The sequence below is a fragment of the Equus caballus genome, chromosome 7, assembly GCF_041296265.1.
Source record: "Equus caballus isolate H_3958 breed thoroughbred chromosome 7, TB-T2T, whole genome shotgun sequence".
Lineage (NCBI taxonomy): Eukaryota > Metazoa > Chordata > Mammalia > Perissodactyla > Equidae > Equus > Equus caballus.
In genome coordinates, this window is record NC_091690.1 from 88,402,869 (window position 1) to 88,423,715 (window position 20,847).

General features: G+C 55.8%; 1 protein-coding gene across 2 annotated transcripts in view; it reads left to right on the plus strand.

The window, feature by feature from the left end:
• Window positions 1–12,056: 12,056 nt before the first annotated feature.
• Window positions 12,057–20,847, plus strand: part of KCNC1 (potassium voltage-gated channel subfamily C member 1) — a 40,816-nt gene continuing 32,025 nt past the window's right edge. For both annotated transcript variants that reach the window (XM_023646138.2, XM_001918234.5), the window contains exon 1: window positions 12,057–12,877. In XM_023646138.2, coding sequence (XP_023501906.1) covers window positions 12,308–12,877 — 570 coding nt within the window. In that variant the 5' untranslated portion in view covers window positions 12,057–12,307. The remainder of the gene's footprint in view (window positions 12,878–20,847) is intronic.

Sequence of the window (20,847 nt, forward strand, 5' to 3'; positions counted from 1 at the left end):
ATTTTTCTACAGCTCCCCAGTCGATTCTGAAGCGGTGCAAGGTTGAGAATGACGCCCCTCTATACACACAGAGTGAACCCAGGTGTGGTGTCCAGAAGGATCACTGGAAAGGCGTGGCCCCGGGTGCTGCTCGGAATCCTCCTGGGCATAGAGAATGTGATAAGGTGCTGGCAGCATCACGAGGAACGGAAAAGAGTGTGAGGGGGCGGGATAAGCTGTGCGGACTTATAGCCTCTTAGTGACAGGCGCGATCACAAGGGGAGAGCATGGACACCCAGACAGGCACAGACACCTCTCCTCAGCCAGTAATGCAGCACGTAGAGCCTCCAGGCACTGTCAGATCGCAGAAGAAGACAGGAGCCCAGAGCCTGTGAGGAGGGGGCCGTGCAAGCCTGCAGCAGAAGGGAGAGAAAGGGCTCTCATCAAGCCATGAGCACTCCAGAGCAGAGGAGGGGCCATTGACTTAGCCAGGGTGCTGGGGGGGCGGGGGGGGGGCTTCCTGGAAGAGATGCCATCTGAGCTGTGTCTTGAGAAATAAGAGAAGACAGCACACCCACGGGGAGAGACCCGCCACACACACACATACACACACACACACACTGAGGCACCACTGAGAGGGCACCCCTGGAAAGATGGCCTGGCCAAAGTTTTCCCCACTCACACACTGCCCCAACCCTACCCCCCAACATGCTCACTCTTGTCACCAGGGCCTCAGTGCCTCCTACATCCCACCCTTACAGACCTGGTTTTCCTGAGAACCATACATGCCCACTTTCAAGGGCTCTGCTCACCAAGTTGGTGGGGTTGGAGGGGAGGATTGGAGAACGCAGGCAAGACGTGATGCCAGAAGGAAGGGCCCCACTACATATCTGAGAGCCTCTGCCCTCCCCACACAGGGTCCCCGAGGAGCCGCCCAGGGCTGCTTGGGTACTAATGATCCTCAGGTTTTCCTCTGGAGGCTTCCTCAGATGTGCCTTGGGGGTCTTTACACTCCTTTGCGACCCCCTCGGGCTCGTTCATGAGTTCGTTCATTCAGCAGATGCCAGGTCCCATGCTGGGTGGAAGGGGACCAGTGGACACAGCTCCTGACCCTGGGAAGCACTCAGACCTTGCGGGCACTGGATGTTTCAGCAGCTGATTGCATCACGGGGAATTAAGTGCTGTAATGGGTCATGGGTGGGGCAGAGGAACACAGCAGGAACAGAAGGTATAGACAAGCAGGTAACCCCAAATTAGAACCTCAAAGGAGTTGGTCAGGAAAGAAGGGTGCTCCAAGCCGAGGAAACAGCAAGTGCAAATACCCAGAGGTGACGAAAGCAAACTGCGGCTCCATGGAACCAAAAATGCTCACAGGGAGGGGCCGGAGGTGAGACGGGGAGGAGGCAGAGGCAGGGCCACAGTGGACCTCATTTCGGCTTTATCCTGAGGGCAATAGGGAGCCATCGAGGAATCTAACCAGGGGAAGGATATACATAATTGTGTGTTTTAGAAAGGCCAGTCTGGGCTGGCAGAATGGATAAGAGGGAACAAGACCTGAGACAGGAGGACTTATCAGGAGGCCACCAACCTTGCTCAGAGGATATGGCCTGAACTGGGGCTGTGACTCGGGAAGGGAGAGAAAGCACAGGAGTGGAGACAGTCATGCCAGATGAAGAGCGGGTGTGGACGAGACAGTGGAGAACCTGGAGGGCACAGTGCTCACCCTCCCACAGCTTAAAATCCACTGGGGAGACAGCTGTTGGACAAAGAACCAAGTGAATACATGCCACATTATAAATGGTGGGAAATGCCATCTGGAAAGTAAAGGATGCGAGGAGAGATGAGATCGGGGTGTGAGGAGGTAACCAGGTGAAGAGAGGAGTTAGTTTCTGCACTGAGGGGACCAACCCCATACAAGAAGAAGGCCCCAGCAGCCTATAGGGGGTTAGTGTGCAATTAGAAAAAGGTGTCCCTTCTTTCCCAGGGACACTGCCCTGCACCAGGGTTCAGGGCTAGGCAAGCAGAGAGAAGGCTGGACTTCAGCCCTCACTCTCCTCCCTAGCCAGGTGCACTTGTTCAGTGAACAACCTGTGTAACTGTTCACAGAGCAAATGAAAGTGAGAGAAAAGGATGACTCCAGGCTCTGGTCTGCTTCAGAGCGGGCGGTGGTGCCATTACAGAGATGGAGCCCTCAGAGGAAGAAGAAGCAGATATGGGGACAGATCTAGTCCAGGACACTACTGGTGACGAGTGACAGAAGCTCAAGTCAAACTAGCTTAAACCCCCCTGGGGTGTGTTGGAAGGACATGGGGCAGTTCCCAGATCAAAATAGTGCTACAAGCACCACAGCGTCCATGGGCCTTGAGAGCTGGGACTGGAGCCCCTCTTACTCTTCCACACACTCCCCTTCTTGCCTCTGTGTGACTTTACTCTCTCCTACTCCATGTTGGTTTTTTCCCACAACTCAGGGATTACCTTACGTCACGCCATTAAACTCCAGTTAGAAACTGCCGGGGAAGAACTCTCATTGCACCCACTTAGGTCATGAGCCAGGATTCGAACCCAGGCAGAGTGGCCCCAGAGACCACACTCTTAGCTGCCTTGCCCTGTAGCCTCCACAGAGGACAGAAGAAGGGAGGAGGTGAGGAAAGTCAGGAGGGAGGGGAGCAGCTGGAGACCGGATCACACCACGGTTGATGGGATTTGAGGCCCCTTCCTGGCCTGTTCCTCACCTCAGTCCCCTGGTGACATCTGGCTGAGCCCAACTCCATTCGCCATGTAGATGAAATTTCCCTTGCTCCTGGGGCCATTTTTGCCTGGGCTGCATCTGAGGAAACGCCGAGCCGTGCTCTTCACGGAGACGTACGTGTGAGTCTCCACACTGTGTGTTCATACAACGGCACACGTGGACTCAGACCCCTCCAGCAGATGCACCGTGACACCACTGACGTTTAAACCTCAGGTCGCCTCCCTTGCATGGGGCCCTTCTAAGGCCCTGGGAGAAGCCCTGGAAATATGTTCACATCGTCTCGTTTCCTTTTTAATTTGCCAGAGTAAATTATTTTAACTGATTGGTTATGACGATTGTCTCCTTCTATTCTGACTTCCCCATTGTGTTGGATGGCATTTATGGGCAAGGTGGGGTCCTACCTAAAGATATACATCTAATCTGGCTTTAGTAGAACATATTTTAAATAAATGGAATATAAAACAGAAGCAATAATGATGAACAATGAAATGAGTTAAAATGATTCTGACATTGTGAAGACAATAGTACTCCCAAAGTATATTTAGATGATATGAAAAAGGAATTTATTAAAAGGAGGAGATAGCTTTTGAATGGACTTATTGAAGACTCTGCATTGTTTGTAATCCAATCAACGAAGGGTGAATTATATGAACAAATTGGAAAAAGATTAAGCTTTTGTTGATCTAACAACAATGCTGACATCAATAAAGACAATAAAATTTATATGTCACTATAACAAGACCTCAGCATCAACAAACTTTTTAATGAACACTGTCAATTTAAAAACGTTTAAAATTAATTACCACACAAGAAAACTCAAAATACCTTGAACACTTCCAATCCACAGATGAAAGAAACTTGATGGAGTTTCCCCCAAATTTGATGCCAATCCTAAAATTGCACATGACATTTCCGATAGAGCGGTGAGGCTGATGGAGGCTCCCGTAGGTGATCAATGATACAGAACAACTTGTCATCAGCCATGTTGAAGGAAAGACTGAGCTATCTGAATTATCTCTCAATTCTCTGTATAGAAAAAGATATTATAAAACCATCGTCACAGGAAGAGGCAATTAAAGGATATACAGCCTGATGTGGGTGAAAAGGAGTGGGCGAGGCAGAAAAAGGCAAGAAAAAAGGCCAAGAGGAGGAAGGCGGAAAGGATGAGGAGATGTGGAGGGAGATAAAACAAAAATGATGCCAGTGCTCATGATAAGAACGAGTTGGTTCTAGCTCAGTTTTTTCTCATCTGTAAAATACTTATTCGTTTGCATACAACTCACTACAATTAAAGGGAAAAGATTAAAATGTGAGGCTGTCTGATATTCGTTTTTATACCATGCACAGTCATTTTCGCATAGTGAACTTTTTCTTCAGACAACACTTATCAGCAGGTTTGAGTTCGTGTAGAGCTCTCCCAGTGGCAGGGGAAAGTGAGTCCCGCACGATGTCAGCGGCTCGCTAATCCCCGGGCCCTAGGCCTGGTGCCACTGAGCAGCACGCAGACCTCGGGAGTGAGACCTACCCCATCCGGACTTGGGCTTTCTCTCTCTGTAATGAGCTAGTGAATTTAAAAGGTACGTCCTACTTCTGAAATTCTTTAGCAATTCACTTAAAGCAATTTGGAGAAAGAAAAAGATGATGAAATAGATGTTTTACAGATAAGGGAACCAGAACCATGACAAAGTGAGATTTTTCGCAGCATAAGCAAATTATTTATAATCTCCTGGTTTACTGATCCTTCCACTTTTCCCAATTTTTAATTGAGATATAATTCAAATACCATAAAATTCACCCTTTTTAAGCGTCCAATTCAGTGGTTTGTACTATATTCATAACATTGTGCAACCATCACCACTATCTAATTCCACAGCATTTTCATTACTCCCAAAAGAAACCTGTACCCATTAGCAGTCGCTCCCCACTTTCTCTCCTGCCGTCAGCCCTTGGCAACCACTAATCTATTTTCTGTCTCTATGGCTTTGCCTATCCCGGACATTTCATATGAATGGAATCACACACTTTTTGGCCTTTTGTGTCTGGCTTCTTTCACTTAGCATAGTATTTTCAAGTTTCATCCCTGTTGTAGCAGGTATCAGTACCTCGTGCCTTTTTCTGGCTGAATAATATTCCACCGTGTGGAGACATCACATTTTGTGTGTCCATTCATCAGTTGATAGATACTCGGTTTGCTTCCATTTTTTAGTGAATTATGAATAATGTTGCTATTATTTACGTACAAGTTTTTGTGTAAACATATGCTTTTAATTCTCTTGGGTATATACCTAAAAATGAAATTGCTGGGTAAATCACAACTCTGTTTAAATTTTTGAGGAAATGCCAGAGTCTTCCCCAAAGCAGCTGTACCGTTTCCATCCCCAGCAGCAGTGTACGAGGGCCCCACTTCTCCACGTCCTCCACAACAGTGTTATCGTTTGTCTTTTTACTCTACCCATCTTAGTAGGCATGAAGCGGTATCTCAGTGTGGTTTTAATTTGCATTTCCCTAATGACTAATGATGTTGAGCATCTTTTTGTGTGCTTATTGGCCATTAGTATATCTTCTTTGGAGAAATATCTATTCAAATCCATTATCCAATTTAAAATTAGGTTATTTGTCTTTTTATTGTTGAGTTATGAGAGTTCTTTATATATTCTAGATACTAGACCCTTATCAGATGTATGATTTGCAAATACTTTCTTTCATTCTATGGGTTATCTTTTCACTTTCTTGATAGTGTCCTTTGATGCCCAAAGCTTTTTAAAAAAATTTTGATGGAGTCCGATTTATCTATTGTTCTTTTGTTGCTTGTGTTTTTGGCATCATGTCTAAGAAACCATGACCTAATCCAAGTAAGAGTTTTATAGTGTTAGTTCCTACATTTAGGTATTTGATCCACTTTTAGTTGCTTTTTCTAGGGTGTAAGACGGGATCCAGCTTCATTCTGTAGCAGGCAGACATCCAGTTGTCCCGGCACTATTTGTTGAAAGAACTCTTCTTTCCCCCATTGAATTGCCTTGGCACCTTTGTCAAAAATCAATTAACTATAAACGTATGGGCTTATTTCTGGACTCTCAATTCTATTCCGTTGATCTATGTGTCTATTCTCAGGGCAGTACCACACAGTCTTGATTACTGCAGCTTTGTAATAAGTTTTGAAATAGGGAAGTGTGGGTCCCCCAACTTTGTTTTTCCTCGAGGTTGTTTTGCCAGTCGTCTGTTTGGCACAATGACCCTGTGCATTTCGTGAGTGCATCTTTAAGTAAGCTTCTCCTAGTGGTATGTTCAAGAGCCACAAACCTTGCCTAGGACAACACGGGAGCTGTCAGTTGGCATGGAAATTTAAAGCAGGGTCTGGTTGGTGCACAGAAAAAATAGCTATATGGGAGGATGATAACTTTTTCATTTTCAGTCATCTCTGATCGGCTTTAACACAATAAATGCGGTTTTGTTAATTGATCACTCTGTAATTGCACACAAAAGTTGCAACTGGTTTTTGCTGGCATCATGAATGCTTCCAAGTAATATAACTTATTTAAAAGTATTATGTAGGTGTGTCAGGCAGTTAATAAAAATATTAAGCTACTTTTTTCTGGATTTTTTTAGGTTTGTAGTATTTGTCAACTTTTAAATTTACATCTGGTCTCGATTTTTTTTCTAAGTCTAAGTAAATATTCACTTTTGCACCCAACTTTTAAGTTTTTTTAAAGAGTGACCCCCAAAACTTCAAACCTAAACTTTGGGCTTGGCAAAACCTGGACCCGCCCCTGCACACTGCTGCCCAGGCTGACCTGCAGACTGACTCACACACAGGCGCCCCCCGGGAGCACACACAGGAGAACCCACAGGGCTCCTAGCAGAGGAGTCGCAGAGGGAGGAAGACCCTTGGGGTAGCCTCACATCTCCAGCTGCTTCTGGGAGGAGAACTCAGTGGCCCTGCCCAGTCCTGCTGGGAACACTCTTGCAGAAGTACCCGTGCCCACCCGTCCTCCCTACATGTAGGGACCCTGATCATCCTCGGTACCCTTCACCACAGCTGTCATCAGTTCCCACCTTCCCACCTCACTCCCACAGTCTGCAGCGAGAGGTGTCAAGGCCTCCTCCTCCACAAAGCCAAGCCTAGGGGAGGCCGACGCTCTGCCCCCTGGACGACACTGACCCCCTGAGGGATGGGCGTTGTTGAGCTATGGCAGGGACCCATGAAAGAGACATGGCGTAAGGGCTGGTCACGGAGGGGTTGGAGGGGGTGTGCCGTCCGAGGGAAGGGGCCAAGGGAAGGAGAGGAAGTCGAATGAGAGACGCTGTCTCATTCAGTCCTCACAAAATATTATTCCCTTTATGCAAATGAGGAAACAGAAGCCTGAGATGGAAGGTGAGTAGTTTACACAGCTAATAAGCTGCAAAATGAGATTTGTAACCAGATCTGTGTAGATCAGTGGTTCTCTCAACTGGAGGAAATTTTACCCCGCAGGACATTTGGCAGTGTCTGTAGACCTTTTTGATTGCCGCAATTGGGGAAGGGGTTCTACTGACACATGGTGGGTGGAGGCCAGGAATGCTGCTAACCATCCTACAATGCACAGCACAGCCCCCACAACAAAGGATCATCTGGTCCAAAATGCCAGTGGTGCAGAGATTGAGAAACCCTGATCTAGCACTTCCCCAGAGAATTCTGTACCTTGGCTCCTTTCTAGACTTGCCCTAGCCTAACTAATCTGGGGTCCATTCACCCAGGAGTTGCAGGAAGGAACAACTGTACACCCCACCTCATTCCCGGGTTAGGTACCAGGGTCAGTGCTCAAGCTACAGACCCAATGCCCACAGTGACCAGTTTCCCACTATGGCACCTCTAGCTTCACTCTCCCCTGTCCACTGGAGGGAGGAGTTCTGGTCTGGGGAGGAGATGCCCGTAGGTCCGTCCCCCTGCTTACACAGCCCAGTGTCCAGCTTAGGTTAGTTTCCAGATGTGGCCACAAGATGGCACTCCAACCCACCAGGAATGCTAAGAGCAGCACACAGGACACAGGACAGCTGGACAAAGGCCTGGGGGCTTGACTTGGGCCAGTTCCAGAGCCTAGCAGGACCAGATCTAGGGCCTGCAAGTGCCAGGTGTGAGAACGTAGGCCCAACTTGGCTCAGGACTCCCTTCCCCTTTTTTCGAGTCCACTGCCAGCCCCAGCTCATCCTCCAGCCATTCCAATCGCACAGCTTACGGGGGCCCACCACCCCCTCCTGTCTAGCCTGAACAAAAGAAATCCCAGAGCTGAGATGTTAAGGCTATAGGGCTTATTATTCATACCCCACAGTAAAGAAGCTGAGGCTTAGAGAAGTTGAGCAACTTGCCCAAGGTCACACTAGTCAATGGTGAGCTGGGACTGGAACCCAGGCAGCCCGGTCCTACAGTCCATGCTCTTGACCAGTGAACAAGACTCCATCAGGAATTCATTGCCTACCCTCCCACCAGCCACTGCGCCCAATAACCCTCTGGCAGGGGACCATAAGCCTTCCTCTGCAAGGGAGGGGACAAAAGGCTATGAATAAGGGGGACTGCTCGGAGTGGAAAGCGTGAGGGTCTGGGCTGGGCTGAGGGTCTGTGGGTAGTGGCTGTGGGTGAGAAGCTGAGGCTCTGTTGGCAATCCCTCCCCACACCCCCATTTCTCTGGGGCTTTTTTCTTTCTGTCTGCGTTGCCCTCTTGGTTTTTCTCGGCTTTCTGCAAATGCCAGCCTCCTTACAGTGTGAAAAGGAAGTGAGAGAAGGGACTTTTGTGTCTTTGCTTAGGATAGAGAAGGGGGGCATTCTTTGGGGCCTGGGCTGGGGGCGCCATCAGGATCAAGGTGGGACAGTGTGAGGCACCCAGGGGGCAGCCGCACCCTCCTGCTAGGGAGGCTCCTTTCTCTGAGCCTTCTCTGCTCACATCGCAGGGCATTTCTGGGTGCAATGGACACCTTTCACATTCCCCCTCCCTCCAACCCTGGTCCGCCTCTCTTTTTCTAGCACACCCTCCAGGGCCAGGCCTGAGCAGAGCTCCCAATCACCCAAGCTTCCCCCTCCTGGGATCCGTCTGCCTCTCTGTGTCTCCACCTCTCCCCTGCCTCTCCCCCGACCTGGGGCACACTTTAGCTGAGGAGTGGCCTGAGCAGACTCTGCCCTGACTCCCTGAGAGCCCCCGGAGAAGCCCCTCCCCCTGACTCAGCCTCTGGGAAGGGCTCCACTCCCAAGGCCTCTGACACTGGGATCTGGGATCCCAGCCCTTCTCCTGGCCTTTCTCAAATCATTGAGCCCTTAGTGAGGTGCTACTGTGTTCTGGGCAGCCCTAGAGGAGGTGATCGTCCATTTTGGGGAATAAGATGAACTACAGTGAAGGTTGGAGAGCCATACTCTGATCCCACATGGTCCTGCAGGAGAGGGAAGATGTGGAGTGCTGAGCTCCTGCGGCTGGTGGGATCACAGAAGGCTTCCTGGGGGTGAGGCACTGGACATCTGGCTGAAAGGAAGAGAAGGTTTGGAGAGGCCTCTTTCTTGTCCCTCCTCATCTTGATTTCTCCCAGCTGGGTGTGTCTTCATTTCTCTGCGTCCCTCTCTTCCTCCTCCTTCTGAGGTCTCCATTCCTCTGTTCTATGGCCTCCTTGGGTTGGGGCAGAGCTTTCTGAGAGCCTGTGTCCTGGGGAATCTGGACTTGGGCCAAGCTGAGCTGCCCCAGCTCAGGCCTCCTCATGGTTGCGGCATGGGGCTCACTGGTCAGGGCAGGAGGGACACAAAAGCACTCTCGTCTCGGCCTTACTCTGAGATTGAAGGAGAAACAGCTCCTCCTTACACTAATCTCTGGAGGGTGGAGGAGCCATCTGGGCTCCAGACTCCAGCCCTCTCTTTGCCTCTGCCCATCTCTGTCCCTGGTTTTGCCCCAACTCTGCCTCTCTCTGTCTCTCCCCACTCTTTCTCCCATCCCTCGTCTCTTGCTCTGCCCCTTGCCCCTCTTCAAACCTCTCCACTCCTCCAAACCTTTTCCCCGCCACACACAGACTCCCCTGGGGCTGCGCAGGGATTCCCCTGGCCAAGTGAGGAGACAGATGTCCGTGGCACGGCTTTGTCCCCAGGCCCACAATGGCATCTGTGGGTCAGTGTTGAGGGACAGCTGTCTGCACAGTTAGCAAGTGCCGACAGGTAAATAAGAGCCTCATGTCTTCTTAATTAAATCGTCCTTCGCCCAGGCAGCCTTGTGTTCGATTGGGCTGGGCTGTGATCAATAAGTCTCTTTGCTGGCACGGCCACCCCTGGAGCTGGGCCTGACCTCCTCGGCCTGCCCAGGCCCACCTGCCCACTTCCCCAAAGGCCCAAGAGCCCCTCCAGGGCAGGGTCTCTTGTGGCCCTGTGCCTGGGACAGAGCAGGGGACAAGTAAGGAGTAAAGGAGTGATCGCTGAGTTGAGTAAACTGAGGCACTCTCAGCAAACATGGGCCAGGAAGGCTTGAAGGCCCAAAATGCAACTCCCACCCCCAGGAGCAACATGAAGCTGTAGGAGTCACAGCGGGTGCCGCTCCCATCCAGGTCCCAGACACAGCCCGGCTTACCACCCAGGGCAGCTGAAGCCCTGCAGGGAGGGGGCATTGTCAGTGCTAGCAGCTGCTGGGGGCAGTTACTCCTTCTGACCTCTAAGGGCAGAATGCCCTTTTCATAAGGAATCCCCACCTAGGGCCCCGGGGCTGGTGTGGGAGGATCAGTGACCTGGGATCAATACAGCAGAGCATGTGGCATTCAGGGGGGCTAAGGTCAGCCTGGAGTTATAAAGGTCCCAGGGACAGTAAAGGCTCACAGGGGTCCAGGATAATTGGGTTGTTAGTAGAGGGCTTAAAGGACAAGGTGTGTGTGGCGTGTTTGGCGGGGGGCGGGGAGTGTTTTCAGAGTCCATGCAAGAGGGATCCATGAAAAGATCATGGGGGCTCCAGGTTCGGTGAAAAGAGTCGGTATTAAACGGGTTTTTGGAGCGGCCAATTCTGCCTCTGGTCAAGGTGTCTCTGATAGCGATCGGGGACATCTCGTCTCATTAGGGGATCAAACAGTCTCTAGTTTGGAAACGGGCGGGTGCAATGCCCTTCTCACCTTAGTCTGACCCCAGGGCGCGAGCCTAGACGTCTCCCGAAGCCCCCGCCCATCAAGTGGCGTTCCCCGAGGGCGGAGCGTCGGCGGGTCCCCCGGGAGCAGCAGGAGCGGTTCGGGGCAGGCGCCCCCAGCGCCGAGGTGGAAAGAGGCCGGCTCCGCGCCGGGCTGGGAGGGGGGCGCGGAATCAGGGCGTTTTAGGACCCAGCGCGGCGCCTCCCTCCGGGGGCGAGTGCGGCTGCGCGCGCCGTGTGCCCGTGTCCGGAGAGCGGCGGGCTGGACGCGGACCGCGCGAGCGAGCAAGCGAGCCAGCGAGCCGAGCAGCAGCCCGGGCGGCAGCAGCGTCGCGGCGGCGGCGGCCGCTCCGCGCCTCGCCTTCCCGGCCTCGCCGGCCTCGCCTCGCCGCGCCCGGACCCGCCACCCCCGCCTCCCGGGCCCGACCACCGTAGCCCCCTCGCCTCGGCCGGCAGCGCCAACTGCCTGCCCCAAGCGAGGCGCGGAGCGCGGGGCGCGGAGGCACCGGAGCCAGTGCCCGCCGGCCCCGCAGAGCAAACCCGGCCCGGAGAACCCCTGCGCGGCCCCGCGCGGCTCAGCCACAGTCCGGGAGCTGTCCCTTCAGCACCGCCGCCGGAGCCGGAGCCGGAGTCCGAGCGCAGCCCAGCGGAGCCCCAGCTCGAGCCGAGGCGCACCGAGCGCAGCGCTCTGCGGCCACCGCACCGAGCAGCGCCCCGGGTGCCCCTGCCCAGGGGGCCCGCCATCTCCTCCGAGAGGCGGGGAGAAGGAGCGAGGAGGGCGGGCGGGCGGGCAGGCGCGCCCGCCGCCGGGGGGAGCAGGCAGCCAGGCAAGGAGAGAGGGAGGGGGCCGGAGCCCGCCCTGCGCCCCGAGCTGCAGCCCGGCCACGCAGGGAGGAAAGCGGCGGGCATCCATCTCCCCCGCGCCGAGAGCGCGCTGCGGCGACCACCGCACAGCAGAGCGCGAATTTCCCGGCCTTCTCTCCTCCCCTCCCCCTTCCGGGGGCTGGTCTATCTGTCCGGCCCGGGGGACAGCTGACCTTTCCCCCAACAGCTTTGTGTCGATTTCTCCATTTTCCCGCTGAGATGGGGACGGGAGCCCGGCCCCCCCACCCTCTTTCCCCTCCTCCCGGGGCTCGCCGCTGAGCGCCGCCCCCCTCCCTCCCTCTTCCCTCCCTCTCTCCCTCCCTCCTTTCCGCCTCTGCCTCCTCCGCAGCCGGACCAGCTCCCTCCCACATCTGGTGCCTAGAGACCCTCGGAATCCTGCGCAAACTCCCCTGGACCAGCACCCGGCAGAGAGCGCCCCCAGGGGCTTGGGTCGCTCTTGGAGTGGCCAGAGCCGAGGTCCTCTGTCCCCCCGACGGCTGGGGGGAGGGGGGAGGAGGCCGCGCGCCCCCCTCCCCGGCGCCAACTCCCCCTGGCGGCTGCTCCCATGGGTGTCGCTGGGCCGCGCCATGCCTAAGGGGGCGCCGCGATGGGCCAAGGGGACGAGAGCGAGCGCATCGTGATCAACGTGGGCGGCACGCGCCACCAGACGTACCGCTCGACGCTGCGCACGCTGCCCGGCACGCGGCTCGCCTGGCTGGCGGAGCCCGACGCCCACAGCCACTTCGACTATGACCCTCGCGCTGACGAGTTCTTTTTCGACCGCCACCCGGGGGTCTTCGCGCACATCCTGAACTACTACCGCACGGGCAAGCTGCACTGCCCGGCCGACGTGTGCGGGCCGCTCTACGAGGAGGAGCTGGCCTTCTGGGGCATCGACGAGACCGACGTGGAGCCCTGCTGCTGGATGACGTACCGCCAGCACCGCGACGCCGAGGAGGCGCTCGACAGCTTCGGAGGCGCGCCCCTGGACAACAGCGCCGACGACGCGGACGCCGACGGCCCGGGCGACTCGGGCGACGGCGAGGACGAGCTGGAGATGACCAAGCGCCTGGCGCTCAGCGACTCCCCGGACGGCCGGCCCGGCGGCTTCTGGCGCCGCTGGCAGCCGCGCATCTGGGCGCTCTTCGAGGACCCCTACTCATCCCGCTACGCGCGGGTAAGTGACGGCCGACCCATCGGGAGAGCGGGGCGGGGAAGGCAGCGCCCTCTGCCTCCCGCGGGCAGGGGTGCATCCGAGAACGGGCGCCTAGGGAGTCAGAACTGAAAGGGGGGTGTGCGCGCGTGTGTGTACAGACGTGTACGTGTGCAAGAGACCGGGCGATTCTTTCAAGGGTGACTACGTATGTACGTGTGTAAGGTCTGCGTCTGTATTTCCGAATTTAGTCTGTACAAGCATGAATGGGTGTGTTTGAGTAGATCGTGTGTGCCTATTTCTGTAAGTGTGGTGGTGTGTATTTGGATGGGTAAAGTATGTAGTGGGAGTGAGGGAGCAGGAGTGTATGAGTGTGCAGGAGTGCCTGTGTGTGCATATTTGTGTTTTTGCAGATGGACGCTGTGAAGACGTGGGCTGCCCTGTAGATCTGGGTGTGGGGAGGGAGGCTGGGAGCCCCTTCTCCCTCCCCGGTAAGGGGCATCCGGAGCCAGCCAGGGCCCACGAAGAGGGCTTGAGGCCTGGTCTGCTGCAGGGGACAGAGCTCCCCTCCGAGGCAGCAGCCTCGGCCGCCCTGAGGAGATGGTCAAGGGGGAGTCTTTATGGCTAATTGACAGTCTGGTAACTGGTGTCGGGCTGGGCTGTGGGGAGGGTCATGTGATGGCTCTGAGACCTGCTCCTGAGAACAGGGCCTGCCCTTCCTCCTTATTATAAGAGGAGAGTGTTGGGGGGTCCACTGGCCTTAAGCCTGTGCTTCCTGTGGGACCTGTCAGGGGCAGAGGGGGGCCCTAACTGGAGCATGCAGGAGAAGGTGTGTGAGAGGTGGGCGTGTCTTCCTCGGCCACTCCCCTCTAGTGACAGCAGCTTGTTGCAGGGAAGAAAGGGCCCCCTGCTGCTGACCTTGGCCCTGGGATGGCCTCTCTGGATCAGCATCCTCCTCTGTAAAATGGGAGAGGGGGTCTGGTAAATTCTAAGGGTCTTTGCTGTTTAACTGAGCCCTAAAGGGCGACCCTGGGAGCAGCCACCTACCCTGGAAGAGACACTCTTACCTTCACCAGGCTCTGTCCTCAGGCCTGAACAGAGCCTAAGGCATGAGGAGGAGGGTCAGAGCTAGGAATTAAGGCAGAGTCCCTCCCCGATCCGTGAGCCACCCCCCCAGCTTTCTATCAGGCAAACCATTGCTTCTGCCGACTCTCCTTTAGGGCTCCACATCCCTTCCCTCCTTCCGGCTGGACCCCCGGGGGATGGGACAGGGGAGGGGGCAGGAGTGTCTGTCCAGCTGTGGAGGTGCAGAGGGAGAAGGGGCCCTGGGGAGCACTGAGGTGCCCACGAGCAGAGAAAGGCTGCGTTTCGGCACAGGCCTGGGATGAAGCACACCATGTTTTGGCGTGTGAGGGAGGGGGCCGTGGTCTGATCTTATGCCTTAAATCCTAGAGGATGTGTGTGTGTGTCGGGGAGGGCACGGGGGTAATAGGGAGAGAGCCAAGAGAGCCAGAGTCCCTCGTTTTGCCACTAAGGACCGTGCCCAAGGTCACCCAGGGAGCTAGAGGCCGAGCAGGACTAGAACCTGGGTCTCCTGGGACCCCATCCTCCCCTGAACTGGCCACCAGCTCCCCACCATTTCCCAGAGTGGACTGGGACCCTCAGAGGTCTCTCCTCCCCTCTCTCTCCTGACAGGGACCCGCATAGCCAGGGGATTATGTAACTGGAGGCTGTGGCTGAGCTGTGGGGAGGGGCTGGAGGAGGGGGGCCTGGAGGTGGAATCAGCACATGGCGGGGGGACATGCTGGGCAAAGGCCTGGGTTAGAGCAGCTGCCCATTCCATCTGCATTTGACCTTGGACAACATCTTACCACCACCACCCCCTTGGCCCCGGAAACAAGGAGTAGGCCCAACTTCCTCATTGTTCTCTCAGCCTCCTGGCTCCCTAGCAGGAGGCTGGGTCCCTCCACCCCACCTCTTAGGCTCAGCCTTAGGGATCTGACTGGTGTCCCTGAGTCTCAGGCTTGACTGGGGCCACGAGGGGCATGTTCCAGCCCCCTCCCCTGTCCACCTCCTCCCACCGGACATGCCGTGGCTGGGGGTGGCCTTCACCTAATGCAGATAAATGGGCTGGCTAGTGTGATTTGCGGTCTTGTCGGTGTACCATTCCTTATAGAAGAGTCCTGACTCCCTTGAGTGTCCACTGAAGAGCAGACTGTGGGGACGAAGCTGGGCAGTAGGGGGGAGAGGAGGTGGGGAAGGTGCCTCTGGCCTGTCTGTGCCACCTTCTTTCCCCAGTAGCCCCACAGAGTCGTACCAACTCCCCTGGGTGACAGATGAGGACGATGAGGCCCACAGGGAAGGGCCTGCCCAAGGGCACAGGAGAAGTGGGGGCTGAGCCTGGACTAGACCCGGGTCCCGCTGCCACCCGGCCTCGCTGCATTGCGCTCCTCTCTGCGGCTTGTCTGCGCAGAGGCCGCCCGCCCGCCGCCCCCCTCCATCCTGCTCGCCTGCCGGCCCGCCACCGCTGTCACCTTTGTTTACCCCTCCCCCACACGGCCCAAAGCCTCCTCACGTTGTGCATTAGGATTTAAATTTTTCTTCTAGATTCTAGCCCAGAATCCTGTATGTGTGAGACGTTGTATATGTGTGTGAAGGAAAAGCTGTGTGTGTGAGAGAGAATCTGTGTAAGAGAGATTCTGTGTGGGTGTGAGAGACTCTTCATGTGTGTGAGAAAGACTGTATGAGAATAAAAATATGTGTGTGAGACTCTGGGTGTGGTGTGTGTGTATGTGTGTGGTGAGACTGACTGTGTAAGAGAGATTCGGTGTGAACGTGAGAGAGACAGATTCTGTGTGTTTTGAGAGATGGACTTTGTGTGTGCGAATGAGACTGCGTGGGAGAGAGTGCGTATATAAGAAAGAGAGAGAGAGAGAGACTGTGTGTGTAAGGGAGATGCCGTGTGTGTGTGTGTGAGAGAGAGATTCTTGGGAGAGTGTGAGAGACTTGTGGTGAGTGTGTCGCTGTGGGTGTATTGCTGTGTGTGGCAAGTGTGAAGCTCTGTGTGTGAGGCTGTGTGTGTAAGACTGTGTGCATGAGACTATGTGTGTGTGAGGCTCTCTGTGGGGTGGGGGACCCTGTGTATGACACAGACTGTGTGTGTGTGAGGCTGTGTGTATGACAGGCTGTGTGTGAGACCCTGTGTGTGTCAGTGTTGCGGTGTGTCTTGCATGTGGAGAGACCCCGGTTGCCTGGGTGTGCGCACACCGTGAGGAAGGCGAAGCTCCAGGCCAGCCTCCTGCCCGCTGCCTCAGTCTCCTGGGCCGCCTGGGCCGCCTCAGCGAGCGGTCCTGTTCCTTGTTTCCCACCCTCAGTACAAATACTGCTCTAGCCCAGGTCCTTTGTTGGTGCATAGAGAGGTAGTGAGCCCACCCCACCCTGGGCCTTAGTGTTGGCCCTGGAAGATAGGGGCTACTTGGCTGGGGTGGGAGGTCCCCTCTGAGCTCTTGAGGGGTGATAGGGCTGGCTGGAGCAGCTGGTTCCATGGCCCCTCTCTCCTAAGCTCTCCTGGGCACCCAGGCTGAGGGCTGAGGGTTGGGAGGTAGGCTGGGACAGGGTGAGCCCGGCTTGTATTCTCGGAGTGAGGGGTGGTGCCCCAGACACACACAGGCAAAGGAGGACGATGACACTCTGTGGTAAGGGCTGTGGAGGAGCTTCCTGGGGCCGGGAGAGTAAGAACTGTCTCAGAGGAGGTGATGCTGGGCAAACTTGGAGGGGCAAGCAGGAACTGGCCAGGCAGGTGGCAGGGGCCAGCAGTGCTGGCGTGCAAAGCTGCAGAGGTGTGGGAGCAGGCAGGCAGTGTGGGGCAGCCCAGGGCAGCCCTAGCTTGCACGCTGCCCTCCTCTCCTCCTTGGGGGCCAGCGCAGGTCTGAGGCCCTTGCTTTTATCTATTATTGGTATGTTGTCGTCGGGAACATTGTTACAGAACAATCAGTCAGATCAGGGCCAGTGGTGGTCCCTGGGCTGTAGGCCAGAGAGTATCCCCTGTGTGTGTATGTGTGTGTGTGTGTGTGTGATGACACCTTCCCCCAGAGTCACTTGGCCTTCCAAATGACAAGGAAGTACCAACAGCTCCCCAGCTTGGGAAGCCCCCTCCATCCACCCACTGCCCACCTCTGCTCTGAGGCCGGTCTCTGTTTCTCTGCCTTGTCCCCTCCTCTTGGGGACCTGATGCCGTCCAACTCCTCCACTCCCTGGCGGGAGATTCACCCCGAGGCATGGATGAAGAGCTACCAGAGGTGGTCCTCCCTTGGGTCCCAGCTGACACAGGGCTCTTCAGGTCTTGACCTGGCATGTAGAGGGATGGGGGACACAGCTGCTGTTGGGGACTTCCCAGCAGCTCGCCCCTCCCCCTAGAGGCCCCTCCCCCGGCCCAGGCCCCACTTCAGGTCACGGTAACATAGGAAGGAGACCCACGAGCAGTGGAGGGGGCGGGGTGTGTTCCCCTCCCAGCCACCCCGAGTGCTCCCCGCCACAGTGTGTCCCCCATTGCGTGCTCTCCTCCTTCCCGTGGTGCTTTTACAGGGGTCCCCCAGCCCCCCCAGCAATGAACATCACAAACCAAGTGTCTCCTAGGCAGAGTCCCTCAGCGTCTTCACCTCTAAAATGGGCCTTATGAGAGAACCTGCCCCCAGGGGTTGACGGAAAGATAACTGAGGTGTTATGTGGAGAACCCGAGTCAGGGCCTGGCATGCAGTAAGTGCTCAATAAATGTTGGCTGCTGCTGTTACTCCTACTGGTTGTATTATCCTTGTACTTTATGACTCTGTCTAGACTCCATCCTTTCCCCTCTGTCTCCGTGTCTACCATCCTGGTTCAAGCCACCATCGTTTCCCTCAGGCCCACCTTTCCAACAGCTTCCTGACTGCTCTCCCATCTCCAGCCGCTGGTCCCTCCAGTTCATTCTCCAGTGGCACACAGAGGTCTTTTCAACTCACAAATCTGTCTGCTCACCACCTTGCCTGCTTAAAAATGCTTCAGTGCTTCCCTAGCCCGTACCATGGCCCCTTAGGCCTGCCTGCTGATCCAGTCTCCTCTGGCCTGGCTCTCCCCATCACTCACTGAGCTCTGGCCGCCCTGGCCTCATTTCAGTTTCTTGCATGAGCCAGGTCCCCCTACCCCAGGACCTTTGCATATGCTGTCCCCTCTGGCACACTCTTTCCTCCTGGTTCATCCCTCTGCATCCTTTATACCCCGCCTCAAACATTGGCTCCTTGGTGATGGCTTCCCGGACCTCATATGCTAGATCAGGCTTAGAGTCGGGGTCCTTCCCTTCAGAGAAGCCATGGGGTTTGTAATGAAGTGTTCATTAGCAGCCTGGCTTGGCTCAGGTCTGTTTCCTCATCCAGACTCTGAGCTCCTTACATGCTCACTCTAGCAGGAGCTATTACTAAGACAGAGGAGGATGTTGAGGCCCAGCGAGGAGCACTTTACCTGAGGTCACATGCGCACAGGTTTCCTGGGGGGCTGGTTCAGAAACCTAGGTCTCTCTGACCCCCCGGTCAGTGGCCTGGGAGCCCCATGCCCCTTCGGCCTCAGGGAACGTTTGGAGCCTGGCTCTGGGGACAGGTGTGTGTGCTCCTGGACTGGAGCGGGAGGTCTGGCATCTGCCAGAAGTTCTGGAGGCGATGGCTTGAGCCTTAGAGAGGAGGCGGGTCGTCTCAGAGGTGGGGGAGGGGCTGGGGGGCTCGTTCCAGGGCCGCTGCCCAGGCCAGGGATCCCGGGGCCTCCCACGCCAGCTGAATATAGTACCCCGGCTATTCTGAGCGGTCCCATGACCAGTGTGTTCCCTCCGGACTGAAAGGTCAGGGCCTTAAGCCGCTGCCTCCTGTTGGCCCCCAGGCCAGCCTCGCCACCCCGCTAGCCTGGGCTTCCCTTCCCTGGGTGCAGGCTCAGAGGAATAGGGGGGCCTGAGAGGCTCAGGGACTGGGGGTTTCCCAGTCCTTATCTGGGGGAACCACTTGGGTGGAGGGACCACCTTCCACATGTGGGACTGTTGCAGCAGATGGGTGCTCCCAGGCCACCGCCAGTCAGTACTCTCATCCAGTGGAGGAGAAACAGGCTCAGAGAGGGGAAGACACAGGCCCAAGACCACATAGGGTATCACTGAGACCCACACTCCCACCCCAAGCCTCTCGGCTGGGCTGGGCCTAGCTGTTTGCCTCTCTTTCTGCTCTCAGTTTTAAAAGGACACCAAATCCCACCTGGGCATGCTGTTCTCTTATTCACTCTCGATGTTTCCTCCCCCGAGGGAGAGAGAATAAGCAGTTACCTGCCCTGCCGCCTGCCTTGCCCGCTCCCCACCCAGGGTCCAGCATCGCTGGGCGGTCCACCCAGGCTTGGCCCAAATGCTGTTCTTGTCATCCCCAAGCAGGATTTCCAGAACCCCCTCCTTTCTTAACTCTCAGCACTAGTGGGTGCTGGTTGCTAAAGCAGTCCCTGTGTGTCAGACAGCCTTAAGGGCTTGATTTACATATTCTTGTTGAATTCTCACAAAAGCCCCGTGGAACTGTATTGTTATTGTCAGGCCAATGTCACCCATGAGGCTGCTGAGGCTCAAAGAGGTTAAGTAACTTATCCAAGGTCACCCAGCTCACACGCGGTGCAGCCGGCATCCAGACCTGGGCCGGCCTGACTCCGGAGCTCTGTCCGTCATCCCTGCTGCCTCCTGTCGCTGTCCCAGGAATGGTGGGTCTGTGCCTTGCCGTGGCCCAGGCCTGGGTTTCCAGCTGGTTCCCTCCCTCCCCCACCAAACTCTCTTTCCCAGCCACCTGTCTGGGAATCCTGCTCAGCAAGTTCTGGCCCCGGGACGGTTGGGGATGAGGCTCCAGCCTGGCCGGGTTAGGAGTGCTCTGGCGGCCCCCAGCCAGAGGGTTTTCAGGTGCTTCAGCTGGCCCCCATCCTTGCAGGCCCTGGGGCTCCATCTGGCCTGCAGGGAATGGCAGAGGACTTGGGAGGATCACAAGTTATCCTGCATGAGGCGACGCATGGTGGGAATGCTGGCTCCTCCTCAGCTCGGCATTCGAGGCCTTCTGCTCTGGAACCTGGCCACGTCTCCTGCTGCGCCCTTCTGCCAAGCTCCTCCCCGGCCTCCTCGTCTTCAGCCCTCATTCCAACCTCTAGGTTTTTACTTATCTGTTCCCCTCTCTCGCTGTCCTTTCTAGTTTTTGCTGAATGTGAAAACCCATCTCTCAAGACCCTTACTGCCTAGCCTGGCTGCTCCTGCCCTCGATGCCCTCCTCCTTTGGAAGTGAGGGGTCTGGGCTGGGTACGGAGTCACCAGGCTTGCGTGATTCAAGCTGGAGGTCAGCAGGTCAGCTCTGGAGGCCTGTGGCTGAGGACAGGCAGGCCCTCAGGATTAGAGACCATGCCAAGGACATGGAGAGCTGAGGCCACAGACAAAACCCCAGTTATAGGCATTGGGCAGCTGGGCCAGAGCAAGGTCTGTAGCCAGGCCATTAAAACAGCCAGGCTCCCTTGGGCAGGTTGCATAGCCCCTTCAGGCTGCAGTTTCTCCACCTGTAAAATACAGAGGTCGTTCTAAATGACTACCAGTCCCTTCCCAGCTCTGACTTTCCAGGAGGCTAAGAATTCTGGGCTCCACCTCCCAGAGGCACCGTGGGAGTCAAGTCAGGCCCTCCCTCTCTCTCCTTGCGCATCGTCGGCCCAGCTCCTCTCCAGGACATGTGTGGGCTCTCCTGACAAGGGTGCTGTCACCAAGCAGGCAGGAGCCTAGGGAGGGGGTCTGAAGAGCTTCCTGCTACCTCCACTCAGGGTCCCTCAGCCACTCTCATTCATTTATTTAGGACACAGTGATCACGCCCTGCCTGGGGTCGCTGCTGGTGCTGGGCCCCTGTGAACCATTATTGGCTTGGTAGACTTACCCAGCCCTCTCACGGGTGCAGACCTGTGGGTGCCGCCTCTTTAAGGTGTGC